At 36.3% G+C, this 15,034-nt stretch overlaps 1 protein-coding gene across 1 annotated transcript; it reads right to left on the bottom strand.

The window, feature by feature from the left end:
* Positions 1-2,029: 2,029 nt before the first annotated feature.
* On the bottom strand, positions 2,030-6,786 carry LOC125277911. The gene is made up of 9 exons (XM_048206497.1): positions 5,648-6,786; positions 5,405-5,539; positions 5,177-5,311; positions 4,816-4,884; positions 4,536-4,630; positions 4,320-4,446; positions 4,041-4,161; positions 3,731-3,819; positions 2,030-3,627 (listed from the first exon to the last, which is right to left on the bottom strand). Exons 1-9 carry the CDS (start codon positions 6,245-6,247, stop codon positions 3,520-3,522), a joined length of 1,479 nt encoding a protein of 492 aa, XP_048062454.1. The 5' UTR covers positions 6,248-6,786; the 3' UTR covers positions 2,030-3,519.
* Between the last annotated feature and the right edge of the window lie 8,248 nt (positions 6,787-15,034).

Raw genomic sequence — 15,034 nt, 5'->3', positions numbered from 1 at the left:
AGAGGAGTGATTTACAACTGTGGTAAGTGACTTATTATTTAATTTCCCCCTCAGTCTTTGGTAAATATGTATGTATTTACATTCGCGATTCATATTGGTAACCCCGGATTGACGCATCCTCCGTCCGCGGGGCGCGAAGTAGACTTGCGCGGGGTTTTCCTCAGCGCGGTCGCGGTAGGATCTCACACATTCCCCGGCGCCTTAGCATAGCGGCTGTGGGCCGAAAATTAATAATTAGAAACAGTTGGAATTCACGAGAACTTCGTGTTCATCAGCGCACTTGGTCGTGATTATTTTATGGCGTAAATCACATCTGTACAGGCAGACAGTCATCTGTTAACACGGGCCGAAACGAAAAAGCCTCGCGACGCGATTAGGCCGCTCACGGAGGATGTGTCACGCAAAATGGTGCTGCTTCATGCTGTTAACGTAACCAATGTGATGTATTTGTGGACATTTGCTAACTTAAGGTAATGCAAACACTTTAACATCTCTGTTTGATTTCAGTTTGCCTTGTATAGTTAACGTTAATGTATTAACGTACCATTACGAAAACAAATCTTTTTTAACTTGAAATGAAATGTGCTATTTACAGATATGAACAAACTGAGCTTCCTGAGCGGGGTAAAGTTAGTTTTAGGTTTGATATTCGCCGGATTTTCGCTTTCCCTTGCCACTGTACTACAAAGACGACAATCTTTCAGAGATATGAATACTATAAATAGTTTTAACAATTATGAAACTTCTGTATATCAACATAAAAAAAATCACTCAAAACCACCTACGGGTATTACAGATGCATATGTATGCTTTAAATCGCTTTCACAGTGCATGATCACGGTGCATGACTAAGGGAACGTCTGTCAATTCCCCAACTTCTTAAAAACGTCTAATTTGTATAATTTGAAATTACTTTAAAATCATTACAGTAATTCACCAAAAGGGTTTTTTCAAGATCCAAAGCTTGTAGTACCTTCCTAGTGACTAGACTGACTTACTACAGGTGAAATGTTACCAGTTTACCCCTTACTGTATGTACAGTACACAAATATTTCTAGAAAAATCATTACTGTAATTCACCAAAAGGGTTTTTTCAAGATCCAAAGCTTGTAGTACCTTCCTAGTGACCAGACTGACTTACTACAGGTGAAATGTTACCAGTTTACCCCTTACTGTATGTACAGTACACAAATATTTCTAGAAAAATCATTACTGTAATTCACCAAAAGGGTTTTTTTCAAGATCCAAAGCTTGTAGTACCTTCCTAGTGACCAGACTGACTTACTACAGGTGAAATGTTACCAGTTTACCCCTTACTGTATGTACAGTACACAAATATTTCTAGAAAAATCATTACTGTAATTCACCAAAAGGGTTTTTTCAAGATCCAAAGCTTGTAGTACCTTCCTAGTGACTAGACTGACTTACTACAGGTGATATTTGACCAATTTACCCCTTACTGTATGTACAGTACATAAATATTTCTAGAAAAATCATTACTGTAATTCACCAAAAGGGTTTTTTCAAGATCCAAAGCTTGTAGTACCTTCCTAGTGACTAGACTGACTTACTACAGGTGATATTTGACCAATTTACCCCTTACTGTATGTACAGTACACAAATATTTCTAGAAAAATCATTACTTTAATTCACCAAAAGGGTTTTTTCAAGTTCCAAAGCTTGTAGTACCTTCCTAGAGACTAGACTGACTTATTACAGGTGATATTTGACCAATTTACCCCTTACTGTATGTACAGTACACAAATATTACTAGAAAAATCATTACTGTAATTCACCAAAAGGGTTTTTTCAAGATCCAAAGCTTGTAGTACCTTCCTAGTGACTAGAATGACTTACTACAGGTGAAATGTTACCAGTTTACCCCTTACTGTATGTACAGTACACAAATATTTCTAGAAAAATCATTACTGTAATTCACCAAAAGGGTTTTTTCAAGATCCAAAGCTTGTAGTACCTTCCTAGTGACTAGACTGACTTACTACAGGTGATATTTGACCAGTTTACCCCTTACTGTATGTACAGTACACAAAAAATTTCTAGAAAAATCATTACTGTAATTCACCAAAAGGGTTTTTTCAAGATCCAAAGCTTGTAGTACCTTCCTAGTGACTAGACTGACTTACTACAGGTGATATTTGACCAATTTACCCCTTACTGTATGTACAGTACACAAATATTTCTAGAAAAATCATTACTGTAATTCACCAAAAGGGTTTTTTCAAGTTCCAAAGCTTGTAGTACCTTCCTAGTGACCAGACTGACTTACTACAGGTGATATTTGACCAATTTACCCCTTACTGTATGTACAGTACACAAATATTTCTAGAAAAATCATTACTGTAATTCACCAAAAGGGTTTTTTCAAGATCCAAAGCTTGTAGTACCTTCCTAGTGACCAGACTGACTTACTACAGGTGAAATGTTACCAGTTTACCCCTTACTGTATGTACAGTACACAAATATTTCTAGAAAAATCATTACTGTAATTCACCAAAAGGGTTTTTTCAAGTTCCAAAGCTTGTAGTACCTTCCTAGTGACTAGACTGACTTACTACAGGTGATATTTGACCAGTTTACCCCTTACTGTACAGTACACAAATATTTCTAGAAAAATCATTACTGTAATTCACCAAAAGGGTTTTTTCAAGATCCAAAGCTTGTAGTACCTTCCTAGTGACCAGACTGACTTACTACAGGTGAAATGTTACCAGTTTACCCCTTACTGTATGTACAGTACACAAATATTTCTAGAAAAATCATTACTGTAATTCACCAAAAGGGTTTTTTCAAGTTCCAAATTTGTAGTACCTTCCTAGTGACTAGACTGACTTACTACAGGTGATATTTGACCAGTTTACCCCTTACTGTATGTACAGTACACAAATATTTCTAGAAAAATCATTACAGTAATTCACCAAAAGGGTTTTTTCAAGATCCAAAGCTTGTAGTACCTTCCTAGTGACTAGAATGACTTACTACAGGTGAAATGTTACCAGTTTACCCCTTACTGTATGTACAGTACACAAATATTTCTAGAAAAATCATTAATTTAATTCACCAAAAGGGTTTTTTCAAGATCCAAAGCTTGTAGTACCTTCCTAGTGACCAGACTGACTTACTACAGGTGAAATGTTACCAGTTTACCCCTTACTGTATGTACAGTACATGTATGTATGTAGTTTTTTTTTTTTTTTTTTTGATGAATGTTATGTAAAAGTAAGTTCTGCAACTACTGTTGCTGGTACAACACATTTCAGTCATTGATTAAAAATCAGTAAGAAATGTTATATTAATTTAAAAAAAAAAAATTATTAAACAAACTTAATTATATTTGCAGTGTTATAAGTAACAACCTTATTTTAATGAATCAAGTAAAAACAAATTATGATATTCCTAAATACACATATTTAGAATATTCTCAGAATTTAGCCAACTTTGAAAAATTATCTTAACGTAAGACATTACAGTGGATAAAGTGGGCATGTTTCCACTGTTTAACTAGTCACACATCAAACAAAACCATTGGGCATCTTTTGCAGCAATTACGTCTGGTGATAGTCCAAGGCAACGAACATGGTACCATCTTTGGCACTGTTCACATTGTATCTTAAGAAATAAACAGAAATAAAAAAATTAAAAAATATGAACACATGCAATGTTGTATGGCTAGTACATGTTTACACACTTTTATTTACTTCAATATACATACCCAAACAACGTCACTTTTGGAATTCCGCAATCCTTTGGACTTTGGCAATTCTTCACATCCACAGTAAGAACAGTATTCCTCCTTGGATTCTATAGCAGATTGATTGATTACTTGGTTGGTTGGTTGTTATTTTATTTTAATTATTTCATTGTGTGATTTTTGAATTAATGTTTAACCATAAGTTGCAGTATGTGGACTACATTCTAAACTAGTGTTTAGGCCTTTTATTATTGGACTAATGCAGTGCAATAACTTTTACAGAATATTTCTATAGCTATCCTGTACAGTTGCTAGATGCTTGTTATATTACCTGATCCCTCAAGAATATCCTTTGCCATTTGTTGTCTGAGTTGCACAATGTTATTGCTATTGGGATCAATGTTGAATGCATCCGGGATTACTGGAAATTTCTCAATCACCTCTCTTGCCATCTGAAATGAAGGCAAATGTTTTAATGCAAAATGAAAGGAAATTTTTATACTGCCTGCAGGGGAAAATATTTACATATCATAATGACTATGTTGTTTGCCTAAATAGTAAATGATTTGTATTCATTTCATAAATGCTACAACAAATCAATAAAAATCACCTGCGCAACAAACACGCCACAACTTGTTGCATCTTTCTGCACTGTGTGGACAATGGTGCTTGGTTTCCATCTTATGTTTAACCAGTCCCTTTTGCCATGTTCTTTGAACCGTATCCTGAAATATTTTCTAAAAGAAACAAAAATTTTGGATTTATTTATTTATTTTTATTATTACAATTATGAGGAATTTATAATTTTTTGTCTCATTTGTCTTACCGAAAACGTGTGGCTGCTTGTTTTGAGTCCTTGAGGTCATTTGAGACATTATTAGGGTCAGCAACATATATTTGTTCTGACATGGCATGAAGGAGCTATAAATTAATTTCCCAGGTAGGTTCCATGAAAGAGAAGGTAAAGGAAAATAAATAAATTTTAAGAACATAAATTCACATAATCCTAAAAAAATAAAAATATGTCCAAGCATTTTTTCATTTAATTTACATTACTAAAACTATGGAATGAATAAAATTTTCAATTTATGAATGGTTTTGCTTACCACAAACTTCCAGTGATTGCGATGTACATTTACGAATCCCACTGCACCATCATAATTTTCAAAGTTTACCTGTAAAGTAATTTAAACTGTTACACTTAATGTAATACACAATTTGTTATACATTTGCAACTGGAGGTAGTAATAGATAATGTGCAGAGTACTCTCATCATTCAATAAATACTTCACCCTAAAGAAACATGACACTAACTAAAAAATACAGTACTGTACTACATAATAACTTTTAATGATTACTTTAAGAGTGTAGTAGTATTATAGCAGATCTGTGAGTATATATTTTAATATTACATATTGTAATTACATTTGTAAAGGTCATGTTTTTGTGCTTTTGAATTTTACTTACTTTTCTCAAGCCTTGGCGTGCAATTTGGGGTAATTTTCCGAACAGAATTACACTTACAGTGAAGTGGTTTTGAATGAACAGTCTCTTTGTGCCTTCACATTTATTCATATAGGCATGCATGTAGTATTCTATTATCTGGAAAACAGTTTAATATTTCCAAGTTTAGTACTGAAAACCTTTTCATTTTAAAATAAGTCAATGATCGTTGAACAGGGAATTTGTACTAACCTCTCCATTCAAAAGATTGTGAGGCTTCAATGTATTAAAGTCTTTGTGTCTAACAGACATCCTAGCCTTGTTGATTGCATTTTTTTGGACAGCAACAACCACTTCACAGCCTCTCTTTTCCCACAATTCTTCTGTCTATAATTACAAAGTCAAGATAAGCCATGATTTCATATGAAATACAATATTGTAATGTACTACTTAAAAATAATATTATCATTATATTGTATTGGAAATTTTACATACTTCCTTTTGAACATTTTGTGGTGTTGTCTCCAAAGTAGCTGCAACATCATTGCCTATGGTGGTCATGGAGGACAAGTCTGCGTCATCAATGCTGGTCATTTTGGATTTTGTTCCACTTTCTTTTGCTGTACTGACATTGTCGCAAATTTTAGGCTTCCCTGTCTGCTTCTTTTTGGGAGCAGATGTATCCTCTTCATGTTTTGAAACTGAAGTTTTCTCTTTTGCATCAGTTTCTGTGACCAGAGTTGCTTGTGTTGTTGTGCCTTGACTTTTGGCCTTTTTTTTAGGTCCTGGAATCCGTGGTGGGACAGAATAGAACTTGGAGTGTCCCGCCTTTGAAGAACCAGTCTTTTCTTCTTTTTTTGCCCATGATTCCTCAGCGAATCTGATGTCCTTTAAATTACGGGGTGATTTCAAAAGTTTCTGAGACAAGCCATGCTGCATTATATGTTCAGTATATCTACCCTGTAGTGAAGCATACATTTTGCGGACAAAGTTGCCCGGACGCAGTCTACGGGCCTTCTGTAGAATGTGCTGCTTAACGATGGAAAACCATCCTTCTACATGGCAGAAGTGTTTTGTCTTGTATTTGTTTTTCATCTTCAAATGATGTATCTTTGTCAGCTGAATGCCTTTTTAGGTCACCCAGCATGACTCCACTCCACATTGGAAAGATGGCCATGTATGTCTTGAAAAGTGTTTGAATAATACGTGGACTGTGGTACACGTTTTCCTCTGTAGACTCTCCGTCTTCAGGGACTGCAGTGGTTGCCTCATCAAACACTTTTCTGAACACGGCTGAGAAGCGAGACCTTCCCACAACTGTCCTTGCCTGATCATCTGTAGCAGCCGCAGTGTTCACCTGGTCTCTGTTTTCAGACATGTCTATGTCCAGGATGAAGCTCTGAATGAGTCCTTGAAGAGCCTTAACGCTCTCTTTTACAGAAGCAGTATTACTTCTTGTATGAAGGACAATGCAAAGAGCCCGAAATATCTCAACTGCTTCATCCAGAGTCTGGCTGTTTTGCAGTCTTGCAAATACAAATATGACAAACTCCCTGTGTCCCTTGTCTGTCACATGCTTGCAAACGGCCTGGGCCACAGCCTTAAGCACATGGGCTGAACAAAGGTGTATGATGGTGAAGTTTTGGGTCACATTGTCCTTACCCTGGCAAATATCAAAACATCTGTCAAGATATGTCAGAACACTCTCTCTGTTAAATGCCAGTAGAACAGCTTGAATAAGTGCCCAACTGTAGTCTGTTTCTACAAACCTGACTGTCAGTGTAGTGTACTTTGACAGGTTGTGCACAAACTGCATCAGCCAGAAAGAAACAGACGGCACTGTGTGGTCATTGGTCAGCATTTCAGCAATGGGCAAAGGTGGTGTGCCATGGCCCTGACCTGCCAAAATAAGGGCATAGTACAGAACTCTTTTTTTCTGTTGTTGTATTTTGGATACCACGCTTCCCGTGGCATCCAAGTAGAGGGTTACTGGTGATTTCCTCATATGCGTGGCTAGGATAGAAATACCCTTTTCAGTATACATATGGCAACAGAAAGGGTCCACTTGGAAGCTTTGGATGTAGCCGGGCAGATGTCTGAAATTGGTGTCACATTCTTTTATGATTTGCTGCGTTAAATGCAACTCTTACAAGATGTTGTCATGGAGAGAAGCTGTCTTTTTAACCTCAGAAGAAATTACTTTTAAAACATCTCTGTTTAGGGACCTTGTCAGATTTCCTGCCAAAATTTCTTCTACAGGAGTCTTCCTGAGCTTATTATAGTATACTTGGCTCACACCTTTATGGATGACTTTTGCAATTTTTCCTCTACGGATATTGGATGCCTGTAAATACTTTTCGAGTATTTACTTTTAAATGGCAGATTTGTCCACGGCGATAAACAGTCATGGAAACCTTTCTCTGCATGCTTGCAGGTTTTCTCTCCATCAGAAATATGTACTGAGCTTTGCATGTTGGAAATGTGCAAATTGCACGAATATTTACAAAGGCAGAATTCCTTTTCCTGCTGTGCATCAATCGGACATGTTGGTACTTGAAAGCAAGTACACAGTTAGGGTTCACTTTGTTGAATTCCTCATAAAGTACGTGTGTCCACGGTTTTCTTAATTTCCTTGAACCAATTCTTGGTTTTATTGTTCTCCATTTCTTTTTGTCAAGTGAAATCTTGAAGGTTTTTGGAACAGAACAAACCTTTCGAAGCTCCTTTGGCTTTCTCTGTGATTGATTGTGCTTTTCAACATGTTCTGTTGCCATAACAGAGTCAAAATCATCTGTAACTGTTAGCGACTCATGTTCACTATCCGTCCTTTCCTTGGCAAAATCTGTCACCATCTCACTCAATTGACTCAAAGTAGTATGCATGTCACTCTCTTCGTTGACTACTTCAGGAAATTCACTTCTATTATCTGTAGTCCCAGCAGTTTCCTGAACTTTAGCACAACATTGAGCAGTCTTATTGATGTTTGTTCTGTCAGTGTCATTCTCTTGTAACAATGGTTTTTTAATATCATCATCAGTACTCTTTCTCAAGGCATCATCAACGTCATCTTCACTGACATGTTGATTGTCACTGTGTGTTGAGTCTTGTAATGTATGAAGTGTTCCACTTTCTTTAGGAGTTTCTTTTGTCATGAAGGGGTCGCCAAGGAGCTTCCCTTGAGTATCAGGCGATCTTAACACAGGATCTGGAGGATGGCTCTTTTTCAGCTTCCTTGAGAGCAGCACTTGGTCTTTAATTCCCCTGCGGTTCTCATGCCAAATAACCCATAACCAATACTTGTTTTGTTTGTTCTCATTTCCAAAAATTGACAGTGACAGATTTGTCCAGATCTCAGAATTATATGGAACGGTATGTCCTAGATTCACTTTTGACAACTCTTTCTCGACAACACTGAAGCCACCTGCTAAAGCCCACAGGTCCTTTGATGCCTTTTGTTTCCTACCACGACTCATATTCTACAAAGTTAATGAATAGACAGTGTTAAAACATAAATCAAATTCCAAAGACAAAAATGAAAATAAGAATAAGAAAAAAGTAAAAAATTATTACAATAATGTCAAAGAACTAAGCTATTATGTTTGTGGCAGTCTTCAGTTAAGAGATATATTATTATCAATAACAGTTTATACTAAATACTATTGTTATTAGTTGGTGTTGTTGTTACAATTCTTAATGTTAAATTTAAAATAAAAACTAAAAATTAAAAAAAAAACTATTCATTTAAACTTAATGGAGTGTGACGATGACATTGAGGGCTATTTTTTGGCATGCCCCATTAATACTATTTTGCCTATATCTTGCAAATAATGTCAACATGCCAAATTTTCATGAATTTCTGATGCTAGGGGTTAATAGCAAATTCTACAGTGAATAACAGATAAGGGATGTACTAGTAATATTGTCCATATGGCAAAATGCGGCATCTCACTTTGGCACTTCTGGCGGCATCTCCAGCAGGCAGTGACTTTATTCAGCAGCATATATATATATACACACACACACACACACATATATATATACATATATATATATATATATATATATATATATATATATGTTAGATGCAATCAAAATTGTTCAACACCAATACAATTTTGCTGCTGAGAACAAAAATATTATTTGAGTGATTCCGATGAAGTTGATGAAAAAATCTAACTGGCTCTAACCATATGTGTTCACAAAATTATTCAACCCACACAAGTAAAATTTTGTGCAGAATCTTTTATTCTTTAGAACCTCCAATAAATGCTGCCTTTAAGCGCAGCTTTGAAGCTTCTGTCACCTCTCTGCTGCAATCATAGCCCATTACTTGATTGAAAAATTTACATTTTATCAATGCTTTTTACAAATTCCACCAAATATTTTCAATGAGATTTCAATCTGAAGACTGTTCAGCATATTCAAGTCAGCCTTTTATATTCTTGGTCAAGAGTGCAATTCGGCAAAGCTGGATGGATGGATAGATGGAAGGAAGATAGACAAGTGGTTGGATGGATGGATAGATGGATGGATAGATGGATGGATGGATGGATGGATGGATGGATGGATGGAAGATTGACAAGTGATTGGTTGATTGGTTGGATGGATGGACGGACAAATGGACGGACAAATGGATGGATAGACGGATGGAAGATGGACAAGTGGTTGGAAGGATGTATGGATGGATGGATGGTTGACGAATGGATGGATGGATGGATGGATGGAAGATTCACAAGTGGTTGGTTGATTGGTTGGATGGATGGACGGACAAATGGATGGATAGACGGATGGAAGATGGACAAGTGGTTGGATGGATGGATGGATGGATGGATGGTTGACGAATGGACGGACAAGTGGATGGATGGATGGATGGATGGATGGTTGACGAATGGACGGACAAGTGGATGGATGGATGGATGTTAGATTGACAAGTGGTTGGATGGATGGATGGGTGGATGGATGGATGGATGGATGGATGGACAGATGGATGTCAAGCCATCACAGTATAGCGAGTATGTGACCCTATTGACATCAGCAGACTCGGTTTCACACTTTGAAATACTTTTCCAGGCCTTTAATACAGCTTTCAACAGTTGCTTGTTTTTAAAGTTTCTGCTGTTAGTCTGCTCTTCAGATGAAATGCTTGTTCAGTCTGATATGTGTCATATAGTGGAGCATAAAAACTTTAATAACAAAATTTAAGATAAATTCTAACAAATGACAGTCCTGTGGTATACTTGTATTTTATTGAAATGTAGTTAAAAAAAAAACAAAAAAACATTACATTGAATTATGTAATTGGCCAGCGGCAGGTGCAGAAGAAGAAAGTCTGTGGCCAAAAGTTATGGTTATCTGCAGTGTGTTGAGCGCTCTTATTTTCAGGAACGAAATTTTGAGAAAAGCAGGTTTAACCCTCTGAGGTTCTTCATTTATGAATCACACTCAGGACCTTCAGGTCAAAAATGACCCGGAGGGTGGGATTCAGGTATACTTTTTTTCAGTAAAATCAATCAAATTTTGATATTTGATATTCAAATTTTGGTATTTTTGTTCAATAATATTTTTTCTTTCTTTTTTGGTGTTTTGAGAGAATTTTATGATAAAAATGATTTGTTTTATACATTTATTTATTGCTTTTCTTAATTAATTTTTATGCAATAATTATAAATTTTTTCCCATTGAATATAATAAAACATATATATATATATATATATATATATATGTAATTTTTTTTATTTTATTATTAATGCTGTATTTTATTTTAAAGTACAGCTAAGGCCTATAGAAAACAATTTTTGAAATTAGATTGGTGCCATCTGGTGGACAAATTAAGCATTTTTATCATGCAATAGCACATTTTTACCACTATAGAGAATTTACAGCTCTCTGTAGAAAGGCTTGTGAATTCTAGTGATTTTTGCAAATATTTGCCTATTTATTTCAGGTTGTGGATTTTAATATATAATCACAGATTCTCAAAGACTATTTTTGTCAAGTTTTTTTTTTTTGTTTGGTTGGTTTAAATGGTAATTTCAAGTGCCAGTTTTACTTTATAATACAGTCAAACCTGAACATTGCACTAGAAAGAGAACAAATGGAAAGCATTTTGTTACCCATTGTTTTAATTCTAACTTAATAAAAAAAATTACATTATTTCAATCATAACATATTTTTAATAACCTTTTATTATAAAAATTTCCATTAAAATTATTTTTTGCAATTCAATGAACAGTAACTCTTCAAAATTGCCAATAGCAATTATGAACAAAAACAAAAATAACAGCAAACGTATAATAATTTTCAAACAGTACATGTAAATGGAAAATAGAAAATAAAAAAAGTGTTTTAAATACCATCATAACTACATATTTACATATTATTATGTCCATATTATTTAAATTGAATGAACAGTAACTAAACTAACAGTTATCAAACTAAATTAATTATACTAACTATAAACTAAAAATGATCAAAACAGTAAATTATCAAACAGTAAATTAGATAAATTTAAAAAATCATTCTAACTATATTTACATATCATTTACAAACTAATTAACACAGGTTGTCACACATCACAATAGAGTGTCCCTTACAAATTGGAATGTGGCACTTTGAGCAAACGATGCCTGTTTTCAAATCGTGTGGTAACCACTTTCTGCATCTTCTTCTTTTGGCGGGGGAGGGACCATCTTTGGAGGGACCAGCTCGTGAGGGACCAGCTCGGGAGGGACCAGCTTGGGAGGGACCATCTTTGGAGGGACCAGCTCGGGAGGGACCATCTTTGGAGGGACCAGCTCGGGAGGGACCAGCTCGGGAGGGACCAGCTTGGGAGGGACCAGCTTGGGAGGGACCATCTTTGGAGGGACCAGCTCGGGAGGGACCAGCTCGGGAGGGACCATCTTTGGAGGGACCAGCTTGGAAGGGACCATCTTTGGAGGGACCAGCTTGGGAGGGACCATCTTTGGAGGGACCAGCTTGGGAGGGACCATCTTTGGAGGGACCAGCTCGGGAGGGACCATCTTTGGAGGGACCAGCTTGGGAGGGACCAGCTCAGGAGGGACCATCTTTGGAGGGACCAGCTCGGGAGGGACCATCTTTGGAGGGACCAGCTCGGGAGGGACCATCTTTGGAGGGACCAGCTCGGGAGGGACCAGTTCGGGAGGGACCAGCTTGGGAGGGACCAGCTCGGGAGGGACCAGCTTGGGAAGGACCATCTTTGGAGGGACCAGCTTGGGAAGGACCATCTTTGGAGGGACCAGCTTGGGAGGGACCAGCTCGGGAGGGACCAGCTTGGGAGGGAGTGTTGCAATACGCCTGAAGGTTACTAGGGAAGAATTCCATCCTTTGATCTCTGTGTGTGTGTGTGTGTGTGTACGCGTGTTCAAGAGAGAGAGAGACATAGTATGTGACTTTTGAATTTTGGACCCAATGTCTCCCCTTTATTTTATTCATTGATTTTATTTCACATATTCTCATATTTCTCTGTTACAGGCTCACCAGTCTAGTATTTCCTTGTGTGTGTGTCAACACCCACTGAGCAAATTAAGTCCAGAAGACGTCTTTTTGAGGTCTTGTCTCAGGTTGAAAAGACGTTCATTGAGGGGCCAGAATGAAAGTTTTTATGACGTCTTTTTTTGACGTCTTCTGGACATCCGATATAGACGAAACACGCAGAATCACCAAAGGAGAAAAAATCACAATTTTTAAGCCACCATCGTGGAGATGAGTGTTTGCTTTAGTTGGGCTCTTGACCCTTGACTTCTTAATATTAGAGTTTGTTTGGGCTGTTAACTAAGTCATAACAGTTAGACAAGTAAAGAGAAATGATCAGGTGTCAATTATGATTTCACATAATCATTTATGACCTGAATCACTGATCTCATTTAGAGCCCAATCTCTGAGTTAGATTTACGTTATTGATTACAGCAGAACTGTGATTCTACAGCTGAAGATCAACTTTATCAATATAATCTGGAGGTTTTCACAGGATTAAAAAAAAACCTTTCTTTTAGGCACACACAGACATCAAGAATCAGTCTGTGAATCTCAACGACGGTGACAAGCAACATATTCTGATCAACAGATCAACTCTGAACATTAGAAAACAAGCTACTAAAAAGTCACATAAAAACAGAAAAATTTAAATAGTGAGAATAAAGAAAATTCCTAAGAAAATTCAGCTCATAATTTATTCATGAAGCAATGCATGATGGGAGCCATGGGTGAATTTTGATTGGTGGCTCCCAGAATGCACTGCAACATGCTTTTTGATGGTCACCACTGTTGAGATTCACAGTCTGATTTTTTTTTTTTTCATGTGAATCGTATTGTAAAAGTTGATCTTCAGCTGTAGAATCACAGTGCTGCTGTAATCAATAATGTAAATCTAACTCAGAGATTGAGCTCTAAATGAGTTCAGTGATTCAAGTCAAATAATGATCATGTGAAATCAGAACCAACACCTGATCATTTCTCTTTGCTTGTCTTGCTGTTATAACTCAGTTACAACAGCCCAAACAAATTTGAATATAATAAGTCAAGGGACAAGAGCCCAACTAAAGCAAACACTCATCTCCACGGTGGTGGCTTAAAAATTGTGATTTTTCTCCTTTGGTGATTCTGTGTGTTCATCTATATCGGATATTCAGAAGACGTCAAAAAAAGACGTCATAAAAACTTTCATTCTGGCCCCTCAGTGGATGTCTTTTCAACCTGAGACAAGACCTCAAAAAGACGTCTTCTGGACATGTGACTTTTGCATTTTGGATCCAATGTCTCCCCTTTGATTCATTGATTTTATTTCACATATTCTCACATTTCTCTGTTACAGTTTCACTAGTCTCATATTTCCCTATGTGTGTGTGTGTGTGTGTCTATTTTGCAACCTTGATGGCTTACAGCCTCATGCTTTCATTGCTGTGCACTTTATTTCTTACATTGATGAATAATTGCTTTTATTTCACACATTTCCCAAAATTAGCTTTTGCAATGACACACTTTCATTTGTGTGATCGTGTGTTTTTGTGTGTATAAGTGTGTGTGTGTTAATTTTTTTGTCTGTTTTGCACTCTTGGTGTTTTAGAGATTCACCCCTTCACTGTTGTGTGCTTTTTTTCTGCATCGTGGCTGATTTGTAGATTGTACACACACAAAAACTCAGTATTTTCATATTTTTGCCAATTTCCCATTCATTTCCTATGGCGGGTCATTTTTGACACCGAAGACCCTGAGTGTGACTATTTTTTTTTACGACCACTTAGACTTTTCAAATCCTGTCCCCAATGTTTTTGGGTGTTCATATACCAAGTACCAATAAAGTCACCAAGTTTCGGACCATTCCGATGAAGCTACGATTTTTAACAATTTAAAAAAAAAAAAAAATCTCGGGTCATAAATGACCAAAGAACCTCAGAGGGTTAAATAACTTTTGCCTAGACATGAAAATGCACCTTCCAAACATAAATGGTTGTATTTCAAGAATGCTTGGAATAGACCTAAGGTTGTTTTTTTTTTTTTTAAAGAAGACACTTGTCAGATTATTGTAGAAGTTAAATAAATTAGGAAAGTGAAATAAATTAATGCAAGATATAAAAGTGTAGGTTTTTTAAAATGTAAAAATATAATTGTTTATATTTTACAATAATACATTTAAAAAATGTTTTACTCTTAAATGCAAGAAAATCTAAGCCAACAATGTCTACATTACAAATTTTATGTAGAAATATTTAAAAAATTAGTTTTCAGTAATATTTTGTTTGGGCGCAGTACCAAACTTTTTCCACTAGATGACACCCAAGCGCCATTATTGACAATTTAATGGCGCATCCATTTATTTGAGGGATCTGAACCATATATTTCCATATTTACATACATTTATGAAGT

The sequence above is a fragment of the Megalobrama amblycephala genome, linkage group LG11, assembly GCF_018812025.1.
Source record: "Megalobrama amblycephala isolate DHTTF-2021 linkage group LG11, ASM1881202v1, whole genome shotgun sequence".
NCBI classification, from domain to species: Eukaryota; Metazoa; Chordata; class Actinopteri; order Cypriniformes; family Xenocyprididae; genus Megalobrama; species Megalobrama amblycephala.
The sequence above is the reverse complement of the archived record's forward strand: the minus strand, read 5'-3'. Positions and strand labels throughout refer to the sequence as shown.

Excerpts from the sequence above, each read along its gene's own strand:
- LOC125277911 (XM_048206497.1), bottom strand. The coding sequence starts at position 6,247 with ATGAAAAACAAATACAAGACAAAACACTTCTGCCATGTAGAAGGATGG. Across the intron at positions 5,312-5,404 it reads ACAATCTTTTGAATGGAGAG|ATAATAGAATACTACATGCA; the intron begins GTTAGTACAAAT and ends ACTGTTTTCCAG. Across the intron at positions 4,885-5,176 it reads CACGCCAAGGCTTGAGAAAA|GTAAACTTTGAAAATTATGA; the intron begins GTAAGTAAAATT and ends ATTACTTTACAG.